A 23,568-nucleotide genomic window follows, 5' to 3' on the forward strand; every position below is an offset into this window, starting at 1 on the left:
ATAAAACAAAACTGATATATTTGCACTAGGAATTGGACCTAAAATACTTGGTAAGAGTTTGTATTTTTGCAGTGCAGTCTTCTCTTCAGACGACAAGATCTATTGATTTACATAGTAGGTTTTAAATTTCTGGTAAAATACGTCATTAGAAGCAGTTTTGGTCACATTCTTTCACATATACACTTGTACAATTTCCTCCATAATCCTAGAAAATGTTACAGAAACTCTTCAGAACCACTTTAGTCCTTCAGCCAGAGAGAGAGATCTCATAGTCACTTGTGGACAGCAGGGGGCGCCCGACTTTCCGCACGTTCTTGGCGTTGGTGATGCGTGCCGCCACGTCCACCGGCTTCTCGAAGTACCGCACCAGAGCCTGCTCGGTGAGGACGGAGGCCAGGAACTGCTCGAAGGTGATGGCCCAGTCTTTGTCGATGCTGGTGCTGTGCGGCAGGCCGCCGCCGTTGGGAATCCCCCTCCGTTCGCGCTCCGAGGGCCGCTCGTCGCTGCGCACCAGCACCGTGTCGTCGGCGATATCTTCGCACTGCAGCTTCTCGTCCAGCTCGTGGGAGCCGGCGCTCAGCACCGAGTACGACGACATGGACGTGTCGTCTTTTGTTTCGTCGTCGGAGATGAGCATGGCGGACGACGTCCCCGTCTCCTTAGGGGACGAGTCTTCCAGCTTGATGTCCTGCATGGGCGCCAGCTCCTCGCTCACATCCTGCCGCTTGTCGTCCTCGCTGGGGCTCGGCTTGTCCTCCAGCTCCGCCGGGATGAAAACATCTCCCAGATCCGGAGGGTCTTGGGTGAATTTGAGATCCACCAAGTCTCTCCTGCACAAACTCGACTCTGAATCCGTCTCCTGGCTGGGGTCCTTCCGGCCGCTGGAAGTGAAGAGCTTCCCCACTTCTCCCATTTCCAGCAGCAGACTGGTGACGGTTGCAGTGGCGTGATAAAGCTCCTGCTCAGCTACATCCTCACTGAACATGCTGTAGAGCGTCTTACAAAGCTCAATGAACTGACTCTGAAAGACAGAAACAACAGATCACAATTTATATCATTATAAGAAATTACCACAATAAATGATAAACATTATGATAAATGCCCACATCTAAACAAGGGTTGCTGGTGCCTAGAGATTTACTCTACACTGAGTAAATCTGAGTGTAGAGATCCATGTAAGATCCATGGATCCACTTTTTCACTTCCGATATGTGAGGTTTAGTATCGGTCAGTACCAGTCCGATACAAAAAACATTGCTGAATTAACTTAAAAAACGTATTTGTCTAAACACACAGACATAAATGTACTTAATTATGATCTCTAAGCACAAAGCCATTTCTAGATCAAATCCTACCTGGTTCAGCTTTGGAAGGTCCTTTGTGCTTTCTCGTTTGGGCTTCGTCTCCTCGTTCCACAGTTTCAGGTAATGACGGTAATCAGGAGTGTTCAGTTTCTTCACTGTCAAATAAATATGAAGAATCTCTTCAAGGTTTTCACATTTAAATTAGACGCTTGGGTTCCATATTACAGTTAAGACATTCTATAAACAGCCACACATTTTCTTGCCAAGTGCCAGAAACATAGCAGTAGCATTTAGTAAAATTGCCTTTTGAACTTATAACTCGGGTCAAGCATTTAGGCTTCCACAAACGTCTCACAATAATTTACTAGAATTTTAGTCCATTGCTCCTGACAGAACCTTATTCAAATGAAGGAAATTACTTGAGTGCTTTAGCAAACTCTAAAGCTTTAGCTTTCTATGTTGCTTTTTGAGTCATGGCTTCTTCCTCTGCGAGCGGCCTTTCAGGCAGGGTTAATAGAGGACTAACTTCACTGTAGATAATGACACATAATTAGCTTCAGCCTGCATTCGCCCATTCCACATGGGACACATTCATCTCAGACACAGAACCTTCTTCTTCCCTGATGAGTTTTTTTATTAAGCATCTTTGCTTGTGTAGTATGATTTCTCTCACCTTTTTCAGTCTTGAACGTAACTCTGACGAAGCCATCATCCTTCTCGCCTCGACCCTTTGGGTCCCGACCTGAGAAGATCAGTAGTAAATAAGGAACCTGAGCTACAATCAAAGCATACTCGTGTTTAAAAATGGTCTAGTCAAAGTCCAGATTTAATACCCAAAGAAAATCTGTGGCAAGACACAACATGTTTTTTTTTAATTTATTCACTTGATTTTAATTGTGCATCTTATTTGATGGAAACATATTTATATATATCTAAATCTACAGACAAAGTGCGTTCACACAATATTGGCATTGTGTTTGTTTTTCATACATGATTTCAACAATTAACACTGAATTTTGTCATATTAATTTGCAAAATTGTGGAAATGTTTGATGGGTTTGAATGAAGAAACAGAAAAGTGGTTGAAAAAGCAGCTAAACTATTCAAACTTTTGAAAGATCTTATGGATAAAAAAAATGGAAAGTCTGTTTGAAAGGTAGAAGCATGGACTTTCTTTAAATAAAGGCAAAAAATCTGGTTATTGTTGCCTTTGACTAGTAGTAAATGAGACATTTATCAACATATTTTATGTGTACTGATGATTTTGATTATGGAAAATTGTTAAGATGTAACAATTAACTGATGTAACTGATGTTTTTATAGTTTATAACACTTGTTGCTGAAATGTGCTTTACAAACAAACTTAAATGTATCCACTGAAAAGCTTCTGCAATGCCATCTAGTTCAATCGGCATTGCTTCAATCAGACAGTGGGATTTGTGGTTGCATGGTTTACTCGATTGCATCCTTCACATGCAAATCACATCGCCACAAAATCTGATTGTACTCGCAAACTGCATGATAAAAATCTCCAGTCTGCTTTCTGACTAAACCTGAAAAATAAAATATGTGCGCCACAATGAAGTGATCTGTTAGGAGTTTTAAACTTACTGATGGATGTTTCTGGGGTGATGTCTTCGAAGAAGTACTGAGTGGCTTCGAAGGCCGAGTCGGGCTCTTCTTGCTCATGAGTGATCTCTGGGGAAAAACAGTTTCTTTACAGAATTAGGCTAAAATGCAAAGTCCAAGGAGGCTCAAAATTTTTTTATCCTGTTGAAAAACAGCATAATCACTACAGCAGTGCAAACAACTAAACTTTACTTTGTGTTTTCTGTCTAGATGCTAGTGCAAATATTTTAGTACATTAAAATAAGATACGTAGCTCTATTCCACTGGCCATATAATACCACAATGTAATATTTTGAAAATAAATTTACTTCATAGAAACACACTAATTTAAAAAAAACTCTTGTTTTTTGATAAAAAATTTTGGTCTTAAGATGAGGTGTTTCTTTTGGCCGTATCAAAATAGTTTTATTTAGCAAAACCGCAATCACAGAAGTCACATGAACAACAACCAGATGTCACTAATGGCGGAAAGACGAATTAGAAGACAGGAAGTAGTTGGAGGATGATGGCACAGCATGTTTTTTAAATTTGTTTATGTGATTTTAATTGCATTTCTTATTTAATAGAAACACTTTGTACTTTGACATTTGTAATGGAGTGCAGCTACTGTTCAGTAGTATCAAATATTTGTTGCTGCCTGTCTGTCACTCACCAGGTAAGATGTGCATCTTGTAGAGGAGCTTCAGCTTCTCCGTTAGATCCCCATGACACAAAACACCTGCAGCACACAACAGCGAGTTGAGAGCTGAGACAGAACCAGCTACATCCAGAACGGATGTGTTCGTAACCCATCCCTGCTAACCCAGGCCGTTGATGAAGTCTCGGAAGTTGAGGAGGGCGTCTCCGTTTTCGTCCAGCAGACGGAAGAAACGCACCGCCAGCGGGTCGGAGTGGGCTCCGTTGGCCCAGGGGAACAGCAGGGCGAACAGGCCCTTGAACAGCTCCACGTCGATGCGGTACTGCTCCAGGTACGGCAGGCTGGGGTCGTGGTGCTCGGTGGGGTTACTGCTGCTGCCCCAGTAACAGCTGCTCAGGTGCTCTGCCTGAAGAAGACAACAGAAGAGACGGGTACAAACTTTAAGAAATGCAGCTGGAACTAAAGTGCTGTTTGTTTTGGCAAATGGACAGAATTTTGGCTGACTGACCTAAAACAAGAGAAGTTTGATCTGATTTAACTTCAGACAGTGAGAAATAATAGCAAAGCTTCAAACTGCCAATAATGATTTTAGTAGTCTTTGGTTTCTGTTCAACAACTATGATATAAGATAAAAGATCAGCATTTATTGTTTTTATTACTGTGAACTTTCAGTTATTTTATTTAGTGCTGTACCGGTCACTTGTTTTAAAATGGTTTTGTAATTTTACGAAGACTACAATCATTGCAAAGTTGAAATTTTAGCGTCTTTTGTGAGTGATTAGCATATTTAGTGCTGCTGTAACCACAGTTGTTACTGTGTGTGTGTGTTTGGGGGGGGGGGGCTGTGTGTGTGTGTGTGTGTGTGTGTGAAAAACAAGTGCAATTCTGCAGCGATATGGTCAACTTTCCCATTATCTGCTGAAAGCTTTTCTCTCTGACTCTCTGAAAGAGGATTCTCTTTCCTCAATAACAACATTCACACTGAAGAGTGTTGCTGCACAACCTAATAGCGTTCAGTATGGTGATGTTGACTAAAAATTAAACCTTTTTTGATTAATCTGTTCAGCGTCAATCAAGCTCAAATTGTGGCAACCTTCTTTCTATAATGATCAAGATTATATCTTGTGTTTTCTTACAATTAAAACGTTGCGACTCACCTTGAAGAGCACATAAAGCTCCTCCAACTCATCAATACTGAAAGCCGTCTCTGTCACAATAGTTCGAACCTGGAATAAAAGAGGACAAACAGTGAGAATCTCATCTCTAAAACGACATCAAAGCTTCTTTCATTCTCATCCAGTTACTTTTCTGCAGTTAGATTTAACGAGCAGCATGGAATAAACCATGCGTGAAAATGAAACTCTTAATGATTGCAAAAGTTTCTCACCACGTTGCGTTTGGTTGTGTCCTCAATGGTCTGAATGACCCTCAGTCTCTGTTTGAAGCGCATCTGTTCAATCACGTCTGCGCGGATCGAGCCGAATTTCTACCGAAAAGGAAAAAACACAGACATGAAGGCTGGATCTCTCTCAGTACACTGAAAAAAATAACACAACATCTTCAAGTTATTGTGTTAAAAACCGGCCTTGCTAATCAGTCAGACAGATACAAGATGTTTTACCTCATAGGAGCTGCGGACCAGTTTGAAGATGTCCACCTCTGGATGTGGTTCTCCGTTATCAGTGAGCAGAGAGTGAAGGTGAGGGATGGGAGGGAGGGTGCTGTCCTTATTGGTCACACTGTCCAGGTACCTGCACACAGACAAAATGAGACCGCATTAAAACAGACAATGATTGGGTCAGCAGCATAACAACACAAAACATAACAGAAACAAATTAGTTTTAAGATGTTGCTGTTCAGCTTCTAATTAAAGCTGCATGTACAGAAATGTGTCCAGATATCCACAATAACCAAAACACAGTCCCAAAATATAATTTACAATAACCACATCTGCTGTTTCTGTACAGCAGCTACCAAAGTGAGATGTTTCTGCCTAATTACACCTTTTTATTTTATCAAAGGCTGAAGGAATGAGACTGTTTTCATTAGACCAGTAAATGTTATTTGGAAAACATAAAAGGTTATTTTCTATTAAATTAAAAACAGATTTTAATGCTAAAATGCCAGAATCTGTAAGTTGTTGAAAGAAGTTTTGTGCTCCAAGGATGAACTGACTGAAATTTGAAAGCTAAAGTGTTAACTTTACTGCTGTTCTTGCAAAAATATGTGCACCGATTTATCAGCTTGCCGATTTATTGGTGCCGATTTCCTTAATTTTGGGAGATTGGTGATCAGCAGATACTTGCATGGGAAGCCAATCCTATTTACTGATCTTATCTACCTCAGCAAAGGTCTAAAAATCAACCACTGTCCTCTTCTGCTGTCCCGTGGCTCTTTAAAGATCACTAATCGGCTTTCAGCCAGAAAACTGTAATCAATGCACCCCTAGTTGCATCTCTAGAATCTCCTCCTCCATACCTGCCCAGGACTGTCATGGCCTCTCCGTCGTCCTTGCAGCCCAGTAGCTGGTGGATGCTGGCGTGCAGAACGGAGAGCGCCAGCTGAAAGATGACCTTGATGCCGTCGTAGAAGAAACAGTCGACCACCACCACGGCGCTCTCGAACGGCATGACAGACAGGAAGAGGGTGAGGAACCAGGAGAGAGAGATGGTGGATATGACGCCCAGGTCCTGCATGCAGTCGTAAAGCTGTGGCACGTACTCGCGGGCGAGCTCCTCGAACACTCCCTGATCAACCAGGGCTCCTAAACGTGAGGGTACGATGCCGTTACATCTTCACACACACAAATCACTAAATCAAACATCTAGCTGCATGTGTTCAGACTGACCCACTACTCTTGTGTTGTAGTAGTCAGGCAGCATCCTCTCGCAGAGAGCCACGAGGAGCCAGAAAGCTTCTTCTTCTTTAGCGTAAAGCAGCAACACGGACGTGACGATGTTCATGGCCTGTTGAGACAAGAAAGATTCAGAAACAGAACAGGAAGGCAGCAGCAGCTGGGGACGTCCAAGTCAGACGTTTTGAGTCCCGACCTGATGCTTCCAAAAATACATTTAAAAAATTAAGAGTGAAGAAACAGATCCAGGATAGAACTGGACGATAAATCAATTTAATATGTTGCGATAGACACATGATCAGTATCAAAAGATAATACGTCTGATAGAATATTCTGATCCAGTGTTCAGTTCTGGATCACTGAACTGCACAGCATTCTGGGAGATGTAGGCAGAGGAAAAGCTTTAGCTGCTCAACCTCTCTCATCTACCTTAGCTAGGTTGGTGGAATCAACTAACTTACTCACTCTTTGGTTACCTAGCAACTCACTCACTCTTTGGTTACCTAGCAACAACCTGTCGAATAACTTGCGCAGCAGCAGTTTAGAGTTTCACCAATGTTCCTCATAACTGCTTAAAAATAAAAAATAACTTTGTGGAGTGAAAACTGCGGATGAAACTGGAAAGGTCCCATTTACCAGTTTGGCAGTAGTTCAGATATTTAAAACAGAAAACTAATCAATAATTATCGATATTGACTGATACAAAATGATAATATCATTTTTGTCTCATCATACAGCCCAATCCGGAATGTCCCTTATTTTCTTATTCGCCTTATTTATCAATATTTGATTCTGATCCAGTTTGATACCACTTGATCGGGCCCGATTTCCAATCTTGTGATCGGATAGCGACACCCCTCGCTGCTGTTGCCGGGTCATGTTGGGATAATCAGAATCACGTCTTCACCTGACAGTATCCGATGTTAGGGTTCCTGAAAGCGTAGGCGGTCAGGACCCTGCGCAGTGCGGCGATGCCCATCTCGTTCTGGAAGGCCGGGTGCTCCGGCAGTGAGCGGTGCAGGTCCCTCTCGATCTCCTCGGTGGCCAGGTTGTACTTCCCCATCGATTTCTCCACCAGGTCTTCGTAGTAACCGGGGTGAGTCGTCATCTCGTTGATCGCCCCTGTCCAGAAAAACACAGAATTTAAAAACTGAACGCAGCAGCATGCATGACATCTGAAATTATTTTTCAGTAAACTAAATATTATATATATATATTAACTTATATATTTTACATATAAGATATAATATGTTATAGTGCAGATAAAAAGTAAATAAAACTACTATTCTGTTTTTGCTGCATTGTCAGATTTAAATGATTCTGATAAAAGTTAAATAATGTGTAGAAATCTCAATAACTAAATATATCCTATGTAAATCAATATAATTTGTGTTTTAGAAATTTCCACCCAAATTGGAAGTTAATTTAAGTTTGCTGCACAAAATCAGTTTTGTTCTCCTTTTCATCTTTTCTCAGTTTAAATTAAAGACCAGAAGCTACACATTTAACGCCAGATATAGTCTATAAATGTAGTTTATATGAACAAAATGGCTTCATTTAACCTGTTAATTTAAACCTGCAGCTGATCGTGCTCCACCTTCAAGGACGGTTTTTATTCATATGACACATATCTGCAACAAGGCAGTACAAAGTTCTTTACACCATAAAAACATAAAGCATCAACCATTTATGAAACATGCAATAAACATTACATTGTCAAATATGATTACTAAAATCATCAAGCAAATACAAACGAAATATGTTGATTAATGTTCCAGTTGTTATGAATCAAAGGTCACGCTGAGCTGGTGGGTTTCTAGCCCTGACTTAAACGAACTCAGTGTTTCAGCATCTTTGCAGTTTTTTGGAATTGCGTTCCAGATTTGTGGTGCGTGTAGACTGAATGTTGCTTCTCCATGTTTGGTTTGGTATAATTATGCTTCTTGCCAAGCTGGTTTTCATACCATGTGGTGTAAAATGACGCAACAGCTGCATGTTTCAGAGTTCAGGGAAGATCAATGTGATTAAAACTGAACAGTGAACTCTGCCTTCTGCACTGAGGATGTGTTTACTCACTAACAACTGGGTCAGGCCGTCTGTGACCTACCTTCACTCAGGTGATGATCTGCAGCTGCAGGCATGTGACACATGACTGTGGTTGTAAACTGAAACCTCTGGATTGTGTTCTTGCTTGCGGCGTGCTCTGAGTGGTGAAAGATTTCGCTACACGAGCCGAAGCTTGAAAAATGACACACTGCTGCTGTTCCCTCTGATTCAAGTAAATCCAGTTGTGTTGGATTAGTTCCCGTCAGTTCAATAATTTGCAACTCTGTTTTTGCACGTCTCCTTTTTCTATATTAACCCTTTACAGGCTGAAATTGACCTGATAATTGCCTTTCAAACTTTGAGACGTTTCTGGAAATATTTTGCAAAAACGTGCAGTTCAAGCATTATGTAATAGCAAAGGCCGACACCTGAGTTTTTCTTTTATATCTATCGTCTTTCTCAAACAGTTCAAGTCTTTTTGATCAATTTGTACAATTTTGTTCCAGATTTTTTTAATGCAAAGTGACCTAGCAATACACTTAATAACAAAGCTAATATTTTTAAACAAAAAACTATGACCGTGCCCATTTTTTTATATTGGACAGGCATCCAAAAGTATTCACACCTCTTGACCTTTTCCACATTAAATCCACAAATTTTGATGCATTTTACTGGAATTTAGTGATTTAGATAAAGCAGCACACATTATTCCAATTTAAAAAAATTAAAAAAAAATTTCTTTTAGGTATTTTGAACATTGTGTAAAATAGACCTAAGTGGTTAAATGAAAAACCTGCAGAATGTGCCAAGTTTCAAATCAGATTACTCGACTTGAACGTCAGAATACTTGATTATTAAAGTAATCGTTGGCTGCAGCTCTGGACAAGAGCATTAATGTTCAGTTGTAGCTGTTTTACACAGAAAAATGGGTGAAGAACATTTCAGTGTCTATGTTTGCAAAGCTGGGCGAGAAAACCTGCAGCCGTAAATGCAGCAAAAAGGTGGTTCAGTAAAGTATTAAACTTAATGAGGCTGAGCACAGAGTAGAGGCATTTTCCGTCCACCTCATTATGCACTATTTTGTAATGGTCTAAAAAATGTTATTCTAATTAAGAACATTGACGTTTGTGGTTGTAATGTGACAGAATATAAGAGGGTTGAAGGAGTATTAATGCTTTTTGAACAAACTGCAGTTTAAACTAACTGAAAATGAATCAAGCTGCAGACGTTTCAGAGAAACTTCTCCCAGCAGATGTTAAACTGTTGTTCTCTAATCAGTAAACAGGAAGTCTTCGTTTCATAAAACGCGCCTGAAATACTCTTCGGGTTTCCTTTTCGGCTCGGTGTGTGGTTTCCAGCATGGGTTTCTGCAGGTAATGCATTTGAATTGCTTGCCCACCTGAAAACAGCAGCCACAGCTCTCCCCTCATGCTCTCGGGGATGCCTTTGAGGACAAGCTCCTTCGTCTTCTCCGTGCGGTACATGCACACCCCCTCGCCGAACTCCGTGAAGTGGTTCTTCCACGCCTGCTCCTTCAGGAACTCCTTTGCCTGAGAGGAAGTGAATCGGCAGGGATCAAAGGTCGGGCAGACGAGACGAGAGGATTCCTACCTGCAAATCGTAATGGGACTCACCAGTTTGGGGTTAAACTCCTCAGGTGAGCGGCGGCGGTACATGGTCATGAGGGCCTCTGAGGTTGTCGGCACGCTGTTGTCGTTCAGGTTGAAGGTGCGCTCGACGTCTGAGGCCAGACTTTGCTGCGGACTGCAGGACAGCAGGGAGCCGGGATGGGAGTAAACCTGCAGAAGAGCAACATTTAAATGTATGTTAGACAGGCGAGGCAAGTCCCAAAATGGGCTTTTAGCTTTGATGCAAACAAAACTCCTCCGCATTTTAGCAGTTTTTCTGGAAGCTTGTTCTGAATTTGTGGTGCATAGAAGTTGAATACTGTTTCTCCATGTTTGGTTCTGGTTCTGGGGATGCAGAGCAGAACCAGAACCAGGAGACTTGAGAGGTTTGGAAGGTTGATACAACAGCAGCAGATCTTTAATGTATTGTGGTGCTAAACTGTTCAATGATTTATAAACTAGCAACAGTATCTTAAAGTCTGTTCTCTGAGCTGCAGGGAGGGAGCCAGTGGAAGGATGTTAGAACTGGTGTGATCAGTTCCATCTCCCTGGGTTTAGTGAAAACGCCAGCAGCAGCGTTCTGGATTTGATCTTTAGGCAGACCTGTAGAGACACTGCTGCAGTAATTAATGTTAGGCTCTGCTAGTTCCTACTTTTAACTGAAAACTAAAGTATTTAATTTAGAAATTCCACATTTATTAATTTCCTTGTATAGACTCTTATTTATTTATGCATGATCTAGAGCAATATCCTCCTAAAACAGCAACTCCCTACTTTTTGTCAGAGGCAAGAAAGATCTGAATGAACCCTGACTCTGTACCTCGTCATCTGAGCTGTTCAGGCTGCTGTTCAGCTCCTTTTCCAGGTAAATCTTGGAGGTGGTTTGCTGCAGAAAGTCGGAGATCCTCTGTACCAGGAAGTCTCTGTCTTTCAAGTTGGCAAACAGAAAAGTCATGCGATTCTTGGTGCTGATGGAGAGCGGGCTAGGCAGAACGTTGGAGCTGTCTGCCTTCTCCACGATGGTCACCTGCAGGGCATCGAGAGACATTAGGAGTGAAATCAAAGAAAAACAGATTAAATTTATGTCTCAACAATCTTCAAAAAAAACAAAAAAACTAAATCATTTAGATTTTCCTAAAGAAGACTCTCCTCAAATCACAAGTTGTATTTTTACAACCTGCCTTCCCAAAGCAGACAGGTAGTGACACGCCACGACATGCAAACTATTACAACATGACCAAACTGTATTTCCTTCCTCACCTCACGCAGGGGGATGATGAGGCTGCACAGCGTCTCCTCCTTGCTGGTGAAGCAGATGTAGTTGGTGGACACAAACATCTGGCCCAGGATGTGCATCTTGTTAAACGGCGTCCACAGCGTGCAGTCTGTGTGTCCATCCAGTTTTTCGTCTTTGGGCAGACGGAAGAGCGCCCGGTAACGCTCGCTCTTTGCTCTCGCGTCCAGATCTCTAAAAGGTGCAAAACGCTTGTATTATATGATGTTTAACAGAGGAACTTTGAAAAAGATTAAATGTTTTAGTGACGTTTTACAACGTATGTGAATGAATAGACCAACAGACAGTGCAGTGCACAGCAGCCAGGTCAAATATTTGTCTAGATAAAACATAGCCACCAAACACAGGCTCAGGCTCGGTTTATGTCACCACACCCTTTTGTATCCTGCACTGCAGAAACACACAATCTTACCAAGTAGTTTTTGGTCCAGTTTCTTGCACAAATATCTTAGTTCATTTGAAATAAAACTAAAAGTAACTTAAAAGTCCTACAACTTTTCAGCAAGATGTAGGAGCTTATTTTAAATCAATGATTTCTTAACAATGATTTTAAAAAGTGTTTGTTCCATTGGAGATGATTTTACTTATAAGACATTTTCCCATGTTATAAGTGGAAAAAATTATAACAGTGGTATTAGTACTTTTTCATCTTGCTGAAAGTTTACTTATAAGTTAGCTTTGTATTATTCCAAGATATTTGCACTAGAAACTAGATCATAATTACTTGGTAAGGTTTTGTGTTTCTGCAGTGTAAGAGTCACTTCCACTGACACTTCATCTAACGTTAGCGTGGTTACGTTAGCTTTCTCGTACCTCTTCAGTGCCGACACCTTCTTGGGCGACTTCTTCTTCAGCTTGGGCAGCGAGCGGTCCAGTTCGAAGCCTTTGTTGTCCAGCAGCCGCCGCATGGCGATGTTGGCCAGCTGCTCCGCCAGTTTGAAGGTCTCGTTGATGTTTAGGAAGACAGAGAAGAGGTGCTCGTTGCTGCGAGTGCTCACCTTGATGACATCGGGCAGGAGAAGGGTGGCGCTCTTCTCCAGCTGGGTGATGTCAGCCCAGCGGACCACCAGTTTGGCTGAGAGTGACAGAGAGAGGAAATGATACGGTTCAATTTTAGACATGATTAAGCTATCCTTAATGAAGGCTAGCTGTAATTGAACCTTGACTTAAAATCAATGGGCAGTGCTAATCAGTGCTAATCAATGAACCAATGGTTGAACCAACCAGAATTTATCCATCTCTGATAAATATCCTCCAATATGCTGATGATCCTCAGCTATATTTCCAATCCAATGAGCCAAATCGACTACAAGCATCTCAACTTTTTAACTTTTAACCGGTGATGGGATGTATTTTAATACACAGATAATACACACCTTCTTTTCCCAGTAAATATGAGTAGAAGCAGAGGTGGTTGATGCTGAGGTAAAGCCATCCCTGCCGGGGAACCTTCCCCTTCCAGTAGCTGCAGGAGTAATAGTTGACCAGCTTCTCTTCATCTGGCATCCCGAACAGTTTTCGAAACTTCAAACTCGCCTCCTTAAATTTGTCCGTGTCGTCGTCCTCTTTGACGTCATGATTCTTGTTGAACTCTGCGATTATCCCCTGGAAAAGAAACAGAAAATTGACAATTACAGAGACAACAAGATGCTGAAAATGAGAAACTCAGTGGCATTACTGTTTTTTTAAGAGTCAACAGCCTGAAAAAGTTTTTTTGACAATATTTTATGTATAAAAAGAATAATCTGTGATTTTTACAATGATGCACATTCAATTTAAAGAGATGATTTTGGATCTGGTTTTACTAAAATAAAAAAAATGCTTTGAAAGAGTCCATGTAGTGTGAATAAATACTATGCAGATTGATTGAATGTCAATCAAATACTTTTCACCCAAAAAACAAACAAAAAAAAGCCAAGAAAATGTAATGTTTTTGAAAACAAGACATAAAGGGGCTTTTCTGCATGAGGCTGAGGACTTGCCTGCACTTTTCCTTTCACAAAGGTGGTAATGTCGTTCTCGTTCTCGAAGATGGACAGAGTCTGCAGCAGGTTGTGTTCGAGCCACTCCCAGTGCTCCGTGATCTCTTTCCGAGACGTTCCTGCAGGACGAGGAGGACAAATAAAGGAGGACTGAGGAAATGCACTGCGCCTATGGTGCTATCACGCTGCATGGACAGTTAATTTATGAAATCCACTCCTTTGTAAATCATTTGAAAACTTTCTCCATCTTTAAAATAACATTTTTCAAAAATTACTGTAAGTGAAAAAATATTAAGGCTTTAAAAAGCTGCAATAACCTGGATGGATTTCTCTGCAAATCATTAAACAAACAACTTTGAATAATTTTCAGCATTCAGTCTACTCCTACCATCAATTAGAGTAAATCCTATTAAGTCAAACTAATTCGGCCGTCTTTTCCTAAGGTTCGGGACATTAGAATACGTCAGCTAAGGCCATAATTTGCAGATAAGTTGAAAAAAATCAAAAGAATCTATAAAAATAGTCAGGAGAACAATACAATACAAGACGGCTTAAGGCACTTTACAAAAAAACAAAATCATTTCAATTCAGTCAGGCATACATTTTAGTTGATCCTTGTTAACAAACAGTACAGTATGCTCAATTAATTATTCAAAGTAGTTTAAAAAGTTTCCATCTAAGGAAACCCAATAGATTGAGTCATCTGAGAAATATGGACCAACAGGGATACTAATAAAACTGAATATTTCCCTGACATTTCAGAAAGAAAAAAGAAAAGCAGGACAGATGTCTTTCCTTCCAAAGATTCTGGATAACAAAATTAAAGACGTTTGTAGGAGAATGAGTTATTATCTAATTAAAACCAATCCGGGAGCAAAATTAATTCAGTATTTGTTAGTTTTCTACAATAATTGTAGGAGATGGTGTCACAATCTGTATGAAAAATTTACAATAGTATGTCAGGGTGTAATTTTTGCAACCTAAAATCTAGGAGTTTGACCACATCAGACATCTTTATACGGGACTTTATGAAATAAAGAGAAATGTCAATATGTGGGAAAAACCCCAAGAAAACCAGCAGTATGTTTATATTCCGGTACCATGTTTTTATTTTTTCTTAAAACAATGAACAAAGAGTCTTTCATAGTAAATTCAATATTTGGCTTTTAAGCGGTACAGCCAAGAAAACAAGACCATGAGAGCGAACCCCTGGGGCTCCGAGAAACTGTTTCAGCACAACAGAAGAGCCAAACAGTCAGCAGGGAGTTTATTCAGCAGAGGAAATGAAGATAAAACCCTGCAAGTCAACAACACACACTTTAAACTTTCATTTCTGATCATTCTGTTCTGGCTTTTTTTTTATTATTTCAGATTAAATTAGTTGATGCTTAGATGTGACAGCAAAACAGATTATTTAGGTAGAAACTGATCCCAGAACAGCGATGGTTGCCACACGCTGCAGCCAGCAGCCCTTTATTTAATGGACTCTGACCACATTAGACATCAGATTACTGGGAGGAGGAACAAGGAACTGGGAGGAGACGAAAAAAGAGCCAGATCTATTTTAGAGTCAAGCTGTTGTGTTAAAATGTCTATTTCAGACAAATGACTCCGTTTAATTACAAATTGGTTGTTCACCTGTATAAATAAACTCAACTGTAACCTTCATTTAATTAAAAAGAAACAAAAAATTCCTGCCAAACGACGCAGAAAGCCAATCGGGGAAACATGCAACATGATGCGGATAAATGTGGCGAAGACGATATATCTTGTGATATGTAAACAAATAAACAGTGTTCATCTCAGCGTCCTTTTAAAACAACAACAAGCATCGCCACATATTACTATTGTATCATGCAGGAAGGCATGGCTAATATTTGCCGTCCAAGCAGTTCTTTGCAACATTAATATTGCATAAAGTGATACTGCAATGTTGATAAATTTGCAACATTTTATGCAACCCATGTCATTCAGCCTTTATCTGACTCCATACAGCTAAAAATAAACTTACAATTTAAGGTGTGGCAGCTCAGTATATTAATCTCTTTTCGTTCTCGAAGATGAACATGAGGTGTGGGAGTGAAAGATGTTCTCATACCGTGAGCGATGATCCAGTAGACTAAAGAGTCTGGGGTCTGGTAGAGGATCCGATAAGGAGCCATCCGAGCACTCGAGTCCAGAACGACATCCAAAGTCCCAACAAGCAAACCTGCAACCGCACAAAATAAATTATTAAGCAAAAAAACTGAAATCTTAAACTTCAGATTGTTTTCTAGCAAACAGGAGGGGAAAAAACATTTGATGCAGATTTTGATACCATAAATTTGTTGTAGACAAAAACAAAATTATCTAAAAACATGTCAGTATTTTTTCCATTTCAACAGGGAGAGCGCCACAATTTAAGTTTCCTGAGGCTTCAACTTATGTTTACTTACTAAGCAGTCATCCTCTGCAACACCGTTACTGCCCAGCATTTTTCAAACAAGTCCTACTTAAATTATAGATGAGTTATAACCAATGGCCTTATTAATAGTTAATAAGCCCTTTAATAATGTATCCATTAGTTGTAACCAATTAGCATGAATCCATTTGAAGTAACTGACTATTCGTCCAGGTTTGTGTGTTGATATGCCAGCGCTTCTCAAACTCAAATCTTACAACTTAGCATGTTAAAACCGATAATTTAACATCAAGTTAACGCTGTTTGGGCTTTTTAACCAGTCTTGCCCAGGAACATTTAAAATGTGGGCCACACTGCAAAGAAAGGAGAAATCGTAACATCTGACCTGCAGAAATAAAATGTTAAGTAAATGCTTTTAAACAAGAAAATGCCGACTCTGTTCAGGCTCCGGCAGATCCAGAAACACGTAGATAACTTTAAATCAGAACCTGATTTAAAGTTAAAGGCATTACAATTTCAAACTAGTGAAGACGTTTTTGTGTAATTTCAATATTCAGTTTGTTTCAGCTCAAAGTTTAAACTCTAGTAGAAGTTTCTGAATTTCTGCTCATTTGAATCCTTTAGCTCAAGTCACAGGCCCAAGACAACTTAGAAAGCATCAAAAGTTCTTATTTTATGAAGGTATCAGTCAGGAGAAGTGTACAAAACCACCGATAGGAAAATAGTGACATAACAGACTTTACAATTGCAAGGAGGTTGACAGCAACACCCAAGAAGCTTCATGTGAGAACAACTTAAAATGTTTAGTACTCTAAGCTTTTTCTAGATAAACACTAAAGAGCTCATTTATTTAATTATTCTGTAAACATTCAGCTGAATAAAGTCTGACACCTGCGAAATTTGAAATTTTGGTTACTGACTTGAAAATTCTTCAAATAGTTAAAATGTTTATTTTGAAACGAAGACTTTATGCAGCAATTCCATTACTTTTCCTCCCACTCTCTTGCTTTTTTCCCTTGTAATCATAAATACAAAATCTAAGGGTATTACACAACATATAAAGTATGTCAAAATTAAATTGGTGCTTTCACAGGCAGATCTACCTTGAACTGAAGTGAGCATTTAGCATTAGCTTCTACTAAGTTTGTGTAGTACTTTCGCATCAACTACCTTTTAGTCAGTGGTGCCAACCACCCACAGTCTCCTTTAAAATTCAAACGTCAGAACCAAGTAGGTTTGCAAGACAAGATCCTTTCCAAGTTATTTTTGTTTTAAAGCTCCTTTGTGACAAAATGTATGAGTCATATATAAAATGAGTAGGTGGGGGAGGATAGAGGAGACAAAGGAGGGAAAAGAAAGCTTCCTTATTAACAAAGGGAGCAGCTGGTGTGCAGAAAGAAAGCTCAGATTTCTCCTTAATATTCCTTCTCATCTTACTTTCAGCTTTCAGCACCTATTTAGCCATGTAAAACAAAGCTGACACTCAACATTCTGCTAAAGAGGAAGCTGCTTTTGCATTCATGACATGTTTGACTACAGAAATACAGCACGTTAACGCCAAGTCACTGCTGACGCTTGCATGCCGACCTGAAAAAAAAAAAACAAAAAAAGGCTTGAAGGTGTTAGTGTAAACCAACGTGTGAGGAGCTGCCGCTCCCTTCAGAAATCTTGTGGTGAAACTTTGTGAAAACCTGCAGCTCTGGACTCTAGTTGCCCTGCATGACACAACAGGCTCAATCAAGGTGTGAGTTGAGGTTTACTTCAGAAAAACCAAATGAGAATAACGGTGCCAAGACTGCGGTGGAAACAAATAAAGTCTCTGGGTGATTTCAGTAGAAACTATTAGCTAAATCTGTCATTTTTTTAGTCCAGCACTGGATGAATCTGTGTTTTCCTCTTCTCTGTTTGATGCCAAACATGAAGTCTGCAGGATTAACTCATGAAAACACAACGTGTTCACCCCACACAACCTAAAAACCAAACAAACAACAAAGCAGCTCTAATAGTCCAGTTATCCTTTCTGACTGGAAAACTCATGCTGATCAAAAATAAACTCTTAAAAAAAAGAAAAAAAAAAGTCATATGATACCCTGGTTTCTCTAAGAAAGAGACAATCAGATGTTCCTGCTGTTCGAGCGAAACGAATCACATTCTGAGCGTGTTTTTCCATGTGGTGTTGGAACAGGAAACCAGGCTCACAGCATGTAAACAGTTACCTGATTTTCGGTCCTCCCCCGCAACTTGAAAAGAAAACAGAGAACCTGTGGTGGGTAACCACAAATGTCAACAATAAGCCCACTGACCTGAAACTGATACAGAAACCGACCAAATTAGGCTACCTTCAGCAGGGTAAATATACGTTCCCATCATCTCCAGCCATCAACATTCACTTACAATAAGTGTTTCACTGCAAGCTGAGGCCTGCAGAAGGGGAAGCATGATCCTCTCCAAACAAAAATAATCTGTATTATGAAATGCGGTGCAAAACGAGAATAGTTTTATGCTACGAGCACCCTCGTGTTCAATTATGAAACAAATGACTCAACAGTCTGTGACTTAAAGCATTTACAGTGAGATCAAATGGGGTTTTGTTGTGTATTTTCCTATTTTGCTAAAAAAAAAATTCCCCTCCTGCAGCTTTTTTCATCAACATGACGCCTGGAATATGAGATACAACAATAACATACCAATCAGGACTTTCTGACAGCCCACATGCAGATATGATCCCTGCATTTCCAATACAAATGCGTGAAAATCTTTGTTGATATTCTGCTGATGTTGAAACAATTTTTCAAACAATTGAAGTGTTTCTATTAAATAAGAAATTAAAATCACACATAAATAAGCTTGTTCACTCGATAAGTTATTAAAAATCATGTCAGCGACGAATGTGAACAGCTACATGAGATATAGTCATAATTCAGCCATGATGCCAACACTAAACACTCATCAACCAATCAGAGGAGACGTTGGAGTCTTGTTCAAGTCCCGCCTATTTGGGAGTGGCTACTTATAACCCCTCCATTTCGGCATTTTGGGGAAACTGTGTACAATTTTACAGAACAGTTGTGGATTCAACACATTTAAATGACAATTTTTTATGAACTGTGATGCTGTGAGACTTTTGGTCGAGCCAACTGAGATGTTCGAAAAACAAAAACAAACCATCATCTTCCTGCCACTTCTTGTCTTTGTCGTTTGCCCCAGTAGTAACATCCAGCTGTTGACTTGTGTAATGTGAAAAAAAAAGTGCCAAAAGAAAAACCACCACATTTTAGTGCAAAAACTATGAAAAAAACTTGCGTATTTTCTAAATTAGCTTGTTTCCATTTCGCAAATTTATTTTTATAACTTCATGCAAAGCTTCAATTAACTTTCCACATTGGTGTCTCTATAAAAGGTCTTCTGTCTGTTGACCTTTTACTCACTGCTCTGACTGACAGGCAGATTTTCAGGCCTTAAATGCAAATCTGCATACCTTCTCATGCCGATCTTGGCATAAACCTCAGGTGGAATCTTCTGGGGAAGGAATTAAACATGGAGCCGTGCACATTCAGAGAAAGGGCCACCTGCTCTAAATGTCAGCCTGGAAAGCATCCAGAGACGATTACCATTTTACTATTTCTCAGAGGCCACAGTGTCATAATGCTGCATCATGCAACCTTCTTCACACTTGATCGGTTTCACTGTATTCTGCACAAACTGCCCATTCAGACTACATCCTGTCGCGTTTTACGCCCGCGCTGAGCTTCTGGTTTACATGCTCTGCTCTGGTGCTGATGGTGGCTGCTCAGCATCCTGGAGGAAAAGCCAGAGGGCCGTGCCAGTGTTGCCGGGCGCTGCTCAGTAGCAACTGGCACGCACAGCAAGTCAGCAAGCACAGCTTTTATATAACCATGACATCATCCCCTGACACTACTTGGCACATTTAATATTGCCAAAGCAGAGACTGGGTTGGTGTCTTTGATGAGAGTTCAGCAGATGTGGCGCAAATAAAATGATCTAGTTTTATTAATGCAGGTCTAAAATAATACTGGTGCTATACTGGTTTCCATTCAGGATAACAGACGACTCTACAGCTGTAATTCAGTATACAAATCAAACAATCAACTGGGGATCAGGTAATTGGCAAAGGAATGGGAAGACTAAAAAAAGTTCTAAACAATTAAGTGTCTGAACAAGTATGAACAGGTATAATGAGCTTTGACACCTCGAATATAAAACAATAAACTGGAGCTGAAATGTGTGCAGTTTCTTCAGATGTCTAAATAAAGCAGGGGAAACGCGCAGCAAGGAAATTTACTCTCCTTGCTAAATAAGCAAGACTTTATTTAACAGCTTCTCGGATTCAGAGGCTTTGACAAAAACTATTAATACCAAAAAATATTTCCACCCAGGAACTTCTCTGAATCTTGTTTCTAATTTTTCTATAAAGTTTTTGTTTAATCTAACTGTGTTTAAAGCTGTTATGCGGCAATAAAGTCATTGTTATTTAACCTTTGGAATGACTGAATAAAAATGAATTGCTGGTTGAGGCTTAGGATCCGAACTGAAATCTATTCCACCGTCTGGAAAGCAGAATGAAGCCTGTAGTGACTTTACTTAACAGTAACGTTACTCAATCTGCAGCCGAATCTTTTCTTTTCTGACAAATATGATGATCTGCATCATTGTGAATAAAGATCTGAAACTAAGGCCCTGTTTTGGGGGCTGTTTCTTTTTTTTTTTAAATGGTAACTTTTTCACACAAAAAGTGTTTTAGAGGACCCTAAATGGGTTTTTTTTTTTGCATTATAATATATTAATTTTGATGAATTAATAACAGATTTTAATATGTTTAGCACATTTCATTGTGTTTTGCTTTTTTAACATACAAAAAGTCCCTGAGCTGGAACTTTTGTTGCCTGTTTCTGGTACGCCCGTAAATTTGACGTACAAATAGCAGCGATGATCAAAGAAGCCACTTCTCTTGTACAAGATAATGTTAGCAAAGCTAGCATCAACAGGAATCTAGATAAATAGTGTCTAAAAGGCTCCATTTGAAACATTTCCTTCAAATGTTTAGACAGGTTTTTGTCATCTATTCATAGACTTTGGCCATGTGACAACCAGTCAGGACGCACGTTGATAAGAATTTGGTGTAAGGGCCAAGAACTTGTGCAATCCATTTGGCACCTAATATCCTCAGTGAAAACAAAATACGTTCATCATTATTGGTGTCTATTTCTAGAGATTTTTACCCCAAAATAGGATTTAAATGTCATTTATCAGGTCAATTAGAGGGTAACTGGTGTGAAATATTGCAGATATTGACTAGCTATCATCCACACCAACATGTTTTAGGTCAATTCTTTAAGCTGCGATCGGTATTTTACTTTTTTAGTATAAAGGATCTGTGTCCAAATAGTTTGGACTTGATAGCTGTTGCTGGTCACTAAGCTGCATCTGATTGAAGGTTTGCCATTAATCTGACAGCAAAGAGACTGCAGCCCTCTGTGGTCTGCTTGTAGCCGTCTGAAAAGATAACATCACTAAAATCACGACTTTTCTCCAGCACTAAACAGGGCTGGTATGAACGCATCCTTAGGATGTTTAAGCCCTGTTTTGGGCTTAATTAATCAAACTAGCTTGATTAATTGATTGAATCAAACTAGTTTGAATTTAGGCACGATTTGAATGCATGATGTGAATGCCAAGAGGACCGGAGACTGCTCCAAAAGAAGGAAGTGGACTAAAGTGTAGGGCATTCTGGGTAAATACAACAAAAACAAACTCGATATTGTAGAGCTAGCAAGAGAAATGGCTTGAAAAATCCTATAACCGTTAAAATCTGATGCCACTCTGTTTCTGTTTACATTTTGTGAAGAAGGAAGTGTCTTCTTCAGAGGTTATCGTGTCATTTCCTTCAGTAGGTTTTGGTGCAGCGCCACCACTGGCGAGGATGGGAACAGGTTGCTCAAAGGGTTTGGTTTGTTTGCCACAATGCAGTATGACAATGACCTGCAGCGGCTGAAAATGTAACCAATGTTGCAACTTTGGTCCCCGACGGTGCAAAAACACCCAGTAATTGCTGGCAGAGGAAGACTAGTCTGAAAACAGTAAAAGTCTTCCTCTGTGCACCGATACTCCAAAAACTGCAGTCTGACTTTTAAAGCCCCAAAATCACCACAGTCAGCTGATTCCAGGCCAGAAAATGTCCTGCGTTTCGCAACTCGGAGAACATCAATATCTCAATTTATGAGAACTTTGGCCAGTTATTTCAATAACCTCCTCATCCTCCTGCTGCCGTTTGACCCATTTTAGATGGAGTATGCCAATGAGGAAGAGGAGGATGAGTGAGGAAGAGAAGGAGAAGAATGATTCAGCATGAACAAGCAAACAGACTCACTCTCAGGCTGTTTGGCAAACAGATCCCCTGTTATTCAGCCTCCGAAGCTGTTAGCAGCAGCAGAAAGCCTCATTGTTTGGGTAGGAATCTAATTTCTTCTGCAGTCAATATCCTTACAAAATCCCCAGATAAGACAAAAATAAGTTATTTTCTGTGGAGGCTAAGATTCAGCTTTTTTTTTTACGTCTTGAGTTGATTAATTTCCAAATCAATCAGCAGCTGATTGATTTGTTACTGAAGGTGAGAGGTCGCCTCACAGCTGATTGATCATGTGACCATCACCTGGCCACCCGACATCTTTAATTAAAGGTAAATGATCATATTTATCTCTGTGGTGTTGCACAGTCATGGCAGCTCAAGGCTGGGACTCACCGGCCAGTCCGCCGCCTCCATCCCCGTGGCCTTTCCGTCTCTGGAGGATGAAGTACGGATTCGCTCTCTCGGTGATCCACAGCGCTCCCGCCAGCAACACATCTTCGGGAATGACCCACATATTTCTATTTATTTGTATTTTATTTTATAACAGAACCATTGAATTCACTATCCCGTCAAACTGGTCCTAGTAAGCAATGTTCATTAAAAAAAAAAAAAAACACAACTACGGAGGCCTTGTTATTCACCTGGGCTAATATCTATCATTTATAACCATTTAAGATTTAATGATTGAGGAGAAAAAAAACAAGCAAGCGCTACTATAAATAAACCGAGAGGTTCGGGCTCGGCTCGGCCTATAAACAAGGGCTGTTAACCAGCAGATTCTGCTACCGAGTTTTAAGGAAAACTGTATTTCTTTAAGGGGCCGGAGGCAGCCCGGCTCGGTTCTCCGCAGCCCGGCTCGGTTCTGCGCAGCCCGGCTCGGTTCTCCGCAGCCCGGGGAGCAGCGCTGGCTTCAGTCTTTGTTGTCCATGCCTCCGCGGCAGGTGCGAATCAGTCCGCCGATAGCGCTTGTTTACAGGCGTTGTTATATTAACTAGCGGTCGATTTATCCACAGGAATAAGCGGAAATGTCTTCCTGCTGTCGTGTCCGTCCGTATGCAGAGGAATAGCCGCGACTTTAACCCCGAGAACGCGATAAATACCGCTGCGCCTCTGCGCTCCTCCTCCTGCTCTTCGGCCGAAGCGCCGCCGCTGCTGCTGCACATAAAGCGCAATGTATGGAAAGCCGTCTGAGGATTTATTCGATGCAATAGAATAGATAAAGATTTTCCTACGTTGGTGTCGGGAAATCAACTGATAATTCAGGGGCTGTAAACCAAACGAAAACCATCGTAAGAGAGGAACATGCGGTATCTTTGGGAAAGGGTGTCTTTTACACAGAAAATGCTTCCCAAATAAAAAATTATCACCTTCCTAAAATAATAGCCTGTCATAATTTGCCAAAATTGATTTATTTTTGTGCCTACAT

General features: G+C 40.3%; 1 protein-coding gene across 1 annotated transcript; it reads right to left on the reverse strand.

Annotated features, from left to right (window-relative positions):
- Positions 1-23,290, reverse strand: tbc1d9 (TBC1 domain family member 9). Its single transcript, XM_023333931.1, has 21 exons — positions 22,536-23,290; positions 15,473-15,583; positions 13,375-13,493; positions 12,769-12,997; positions 12,206-12,467; positions 11,359-11,566; positions 10,919-11,125; positions 10,105-10,269; positions 9,870-10,020; positions 7,332-7,546; positions 6,419-6,536; positions 6,049-6,334; positions 5,192-5,321; positions 4,958-5,056; positions 4,728-4,796; positions 3,736-3,976; positions 3,586-3,651; positions 2,916-3,002; positions 1,978-2,046; positions 1,356-1,459; positions 1-1,021 (listed from the first exon to the last, which is right to left on the reverse strand). The coding sequence occupies exons 1-21, from the start codon at positions 22,654-22,656 to the stop codon at positions 248-250; spliced, it is 3,831 nt and encodes a 1,276-aa protein (XP_023189699.1). The 5' UTR covers positions 22,657-23,290; the 3' UTR covers positions 1-247.
- Between the last annotated feature and the right edge of the window lie 278 nt (positions 23,291-23,568).

Source organism: Xiphophorus maculatus, chromosome 5, assembly GCF_002775205.1.
Source record: "Xiphophorus maculatus strain JP 163 A chromosome 5, X_maculatus-5.0-male, whole genome shotgun sequence".
Lineage (NCBI taxonomy): Eukaryota > Metazoa > Chordata > Actinopteri > Cyprinodontiformes > Poeciliidae > Xiphophorus > Xiphophorus maculatus.

Excerpts from the sequence above, each read along its gene's own strand:
- tbc1d9 (XM_023333931.1), bottom strand. The coding sequence starts at position 22,656 with ATGTGGGTCATTCCCGAAGATGTGTTGCTGGCGGGAGCGCTGTGGATC. Across the intron at positions 11,126-11,358 it reads TCATCATCCCCCTGCGTGAG|GTGACCATCGTGGAGAAGGC; the intron begins GTGAGGAAGGAA and ends GATGCCCTGCAG. Across the intron at positions 6,335-6,418 it reads CTACAACACAAGAGTAGTGG|GAGCCCTGGTTGATCAGGGA; the intron begins GTCAGTCTGAAC and ends CCTCACGTTTAG.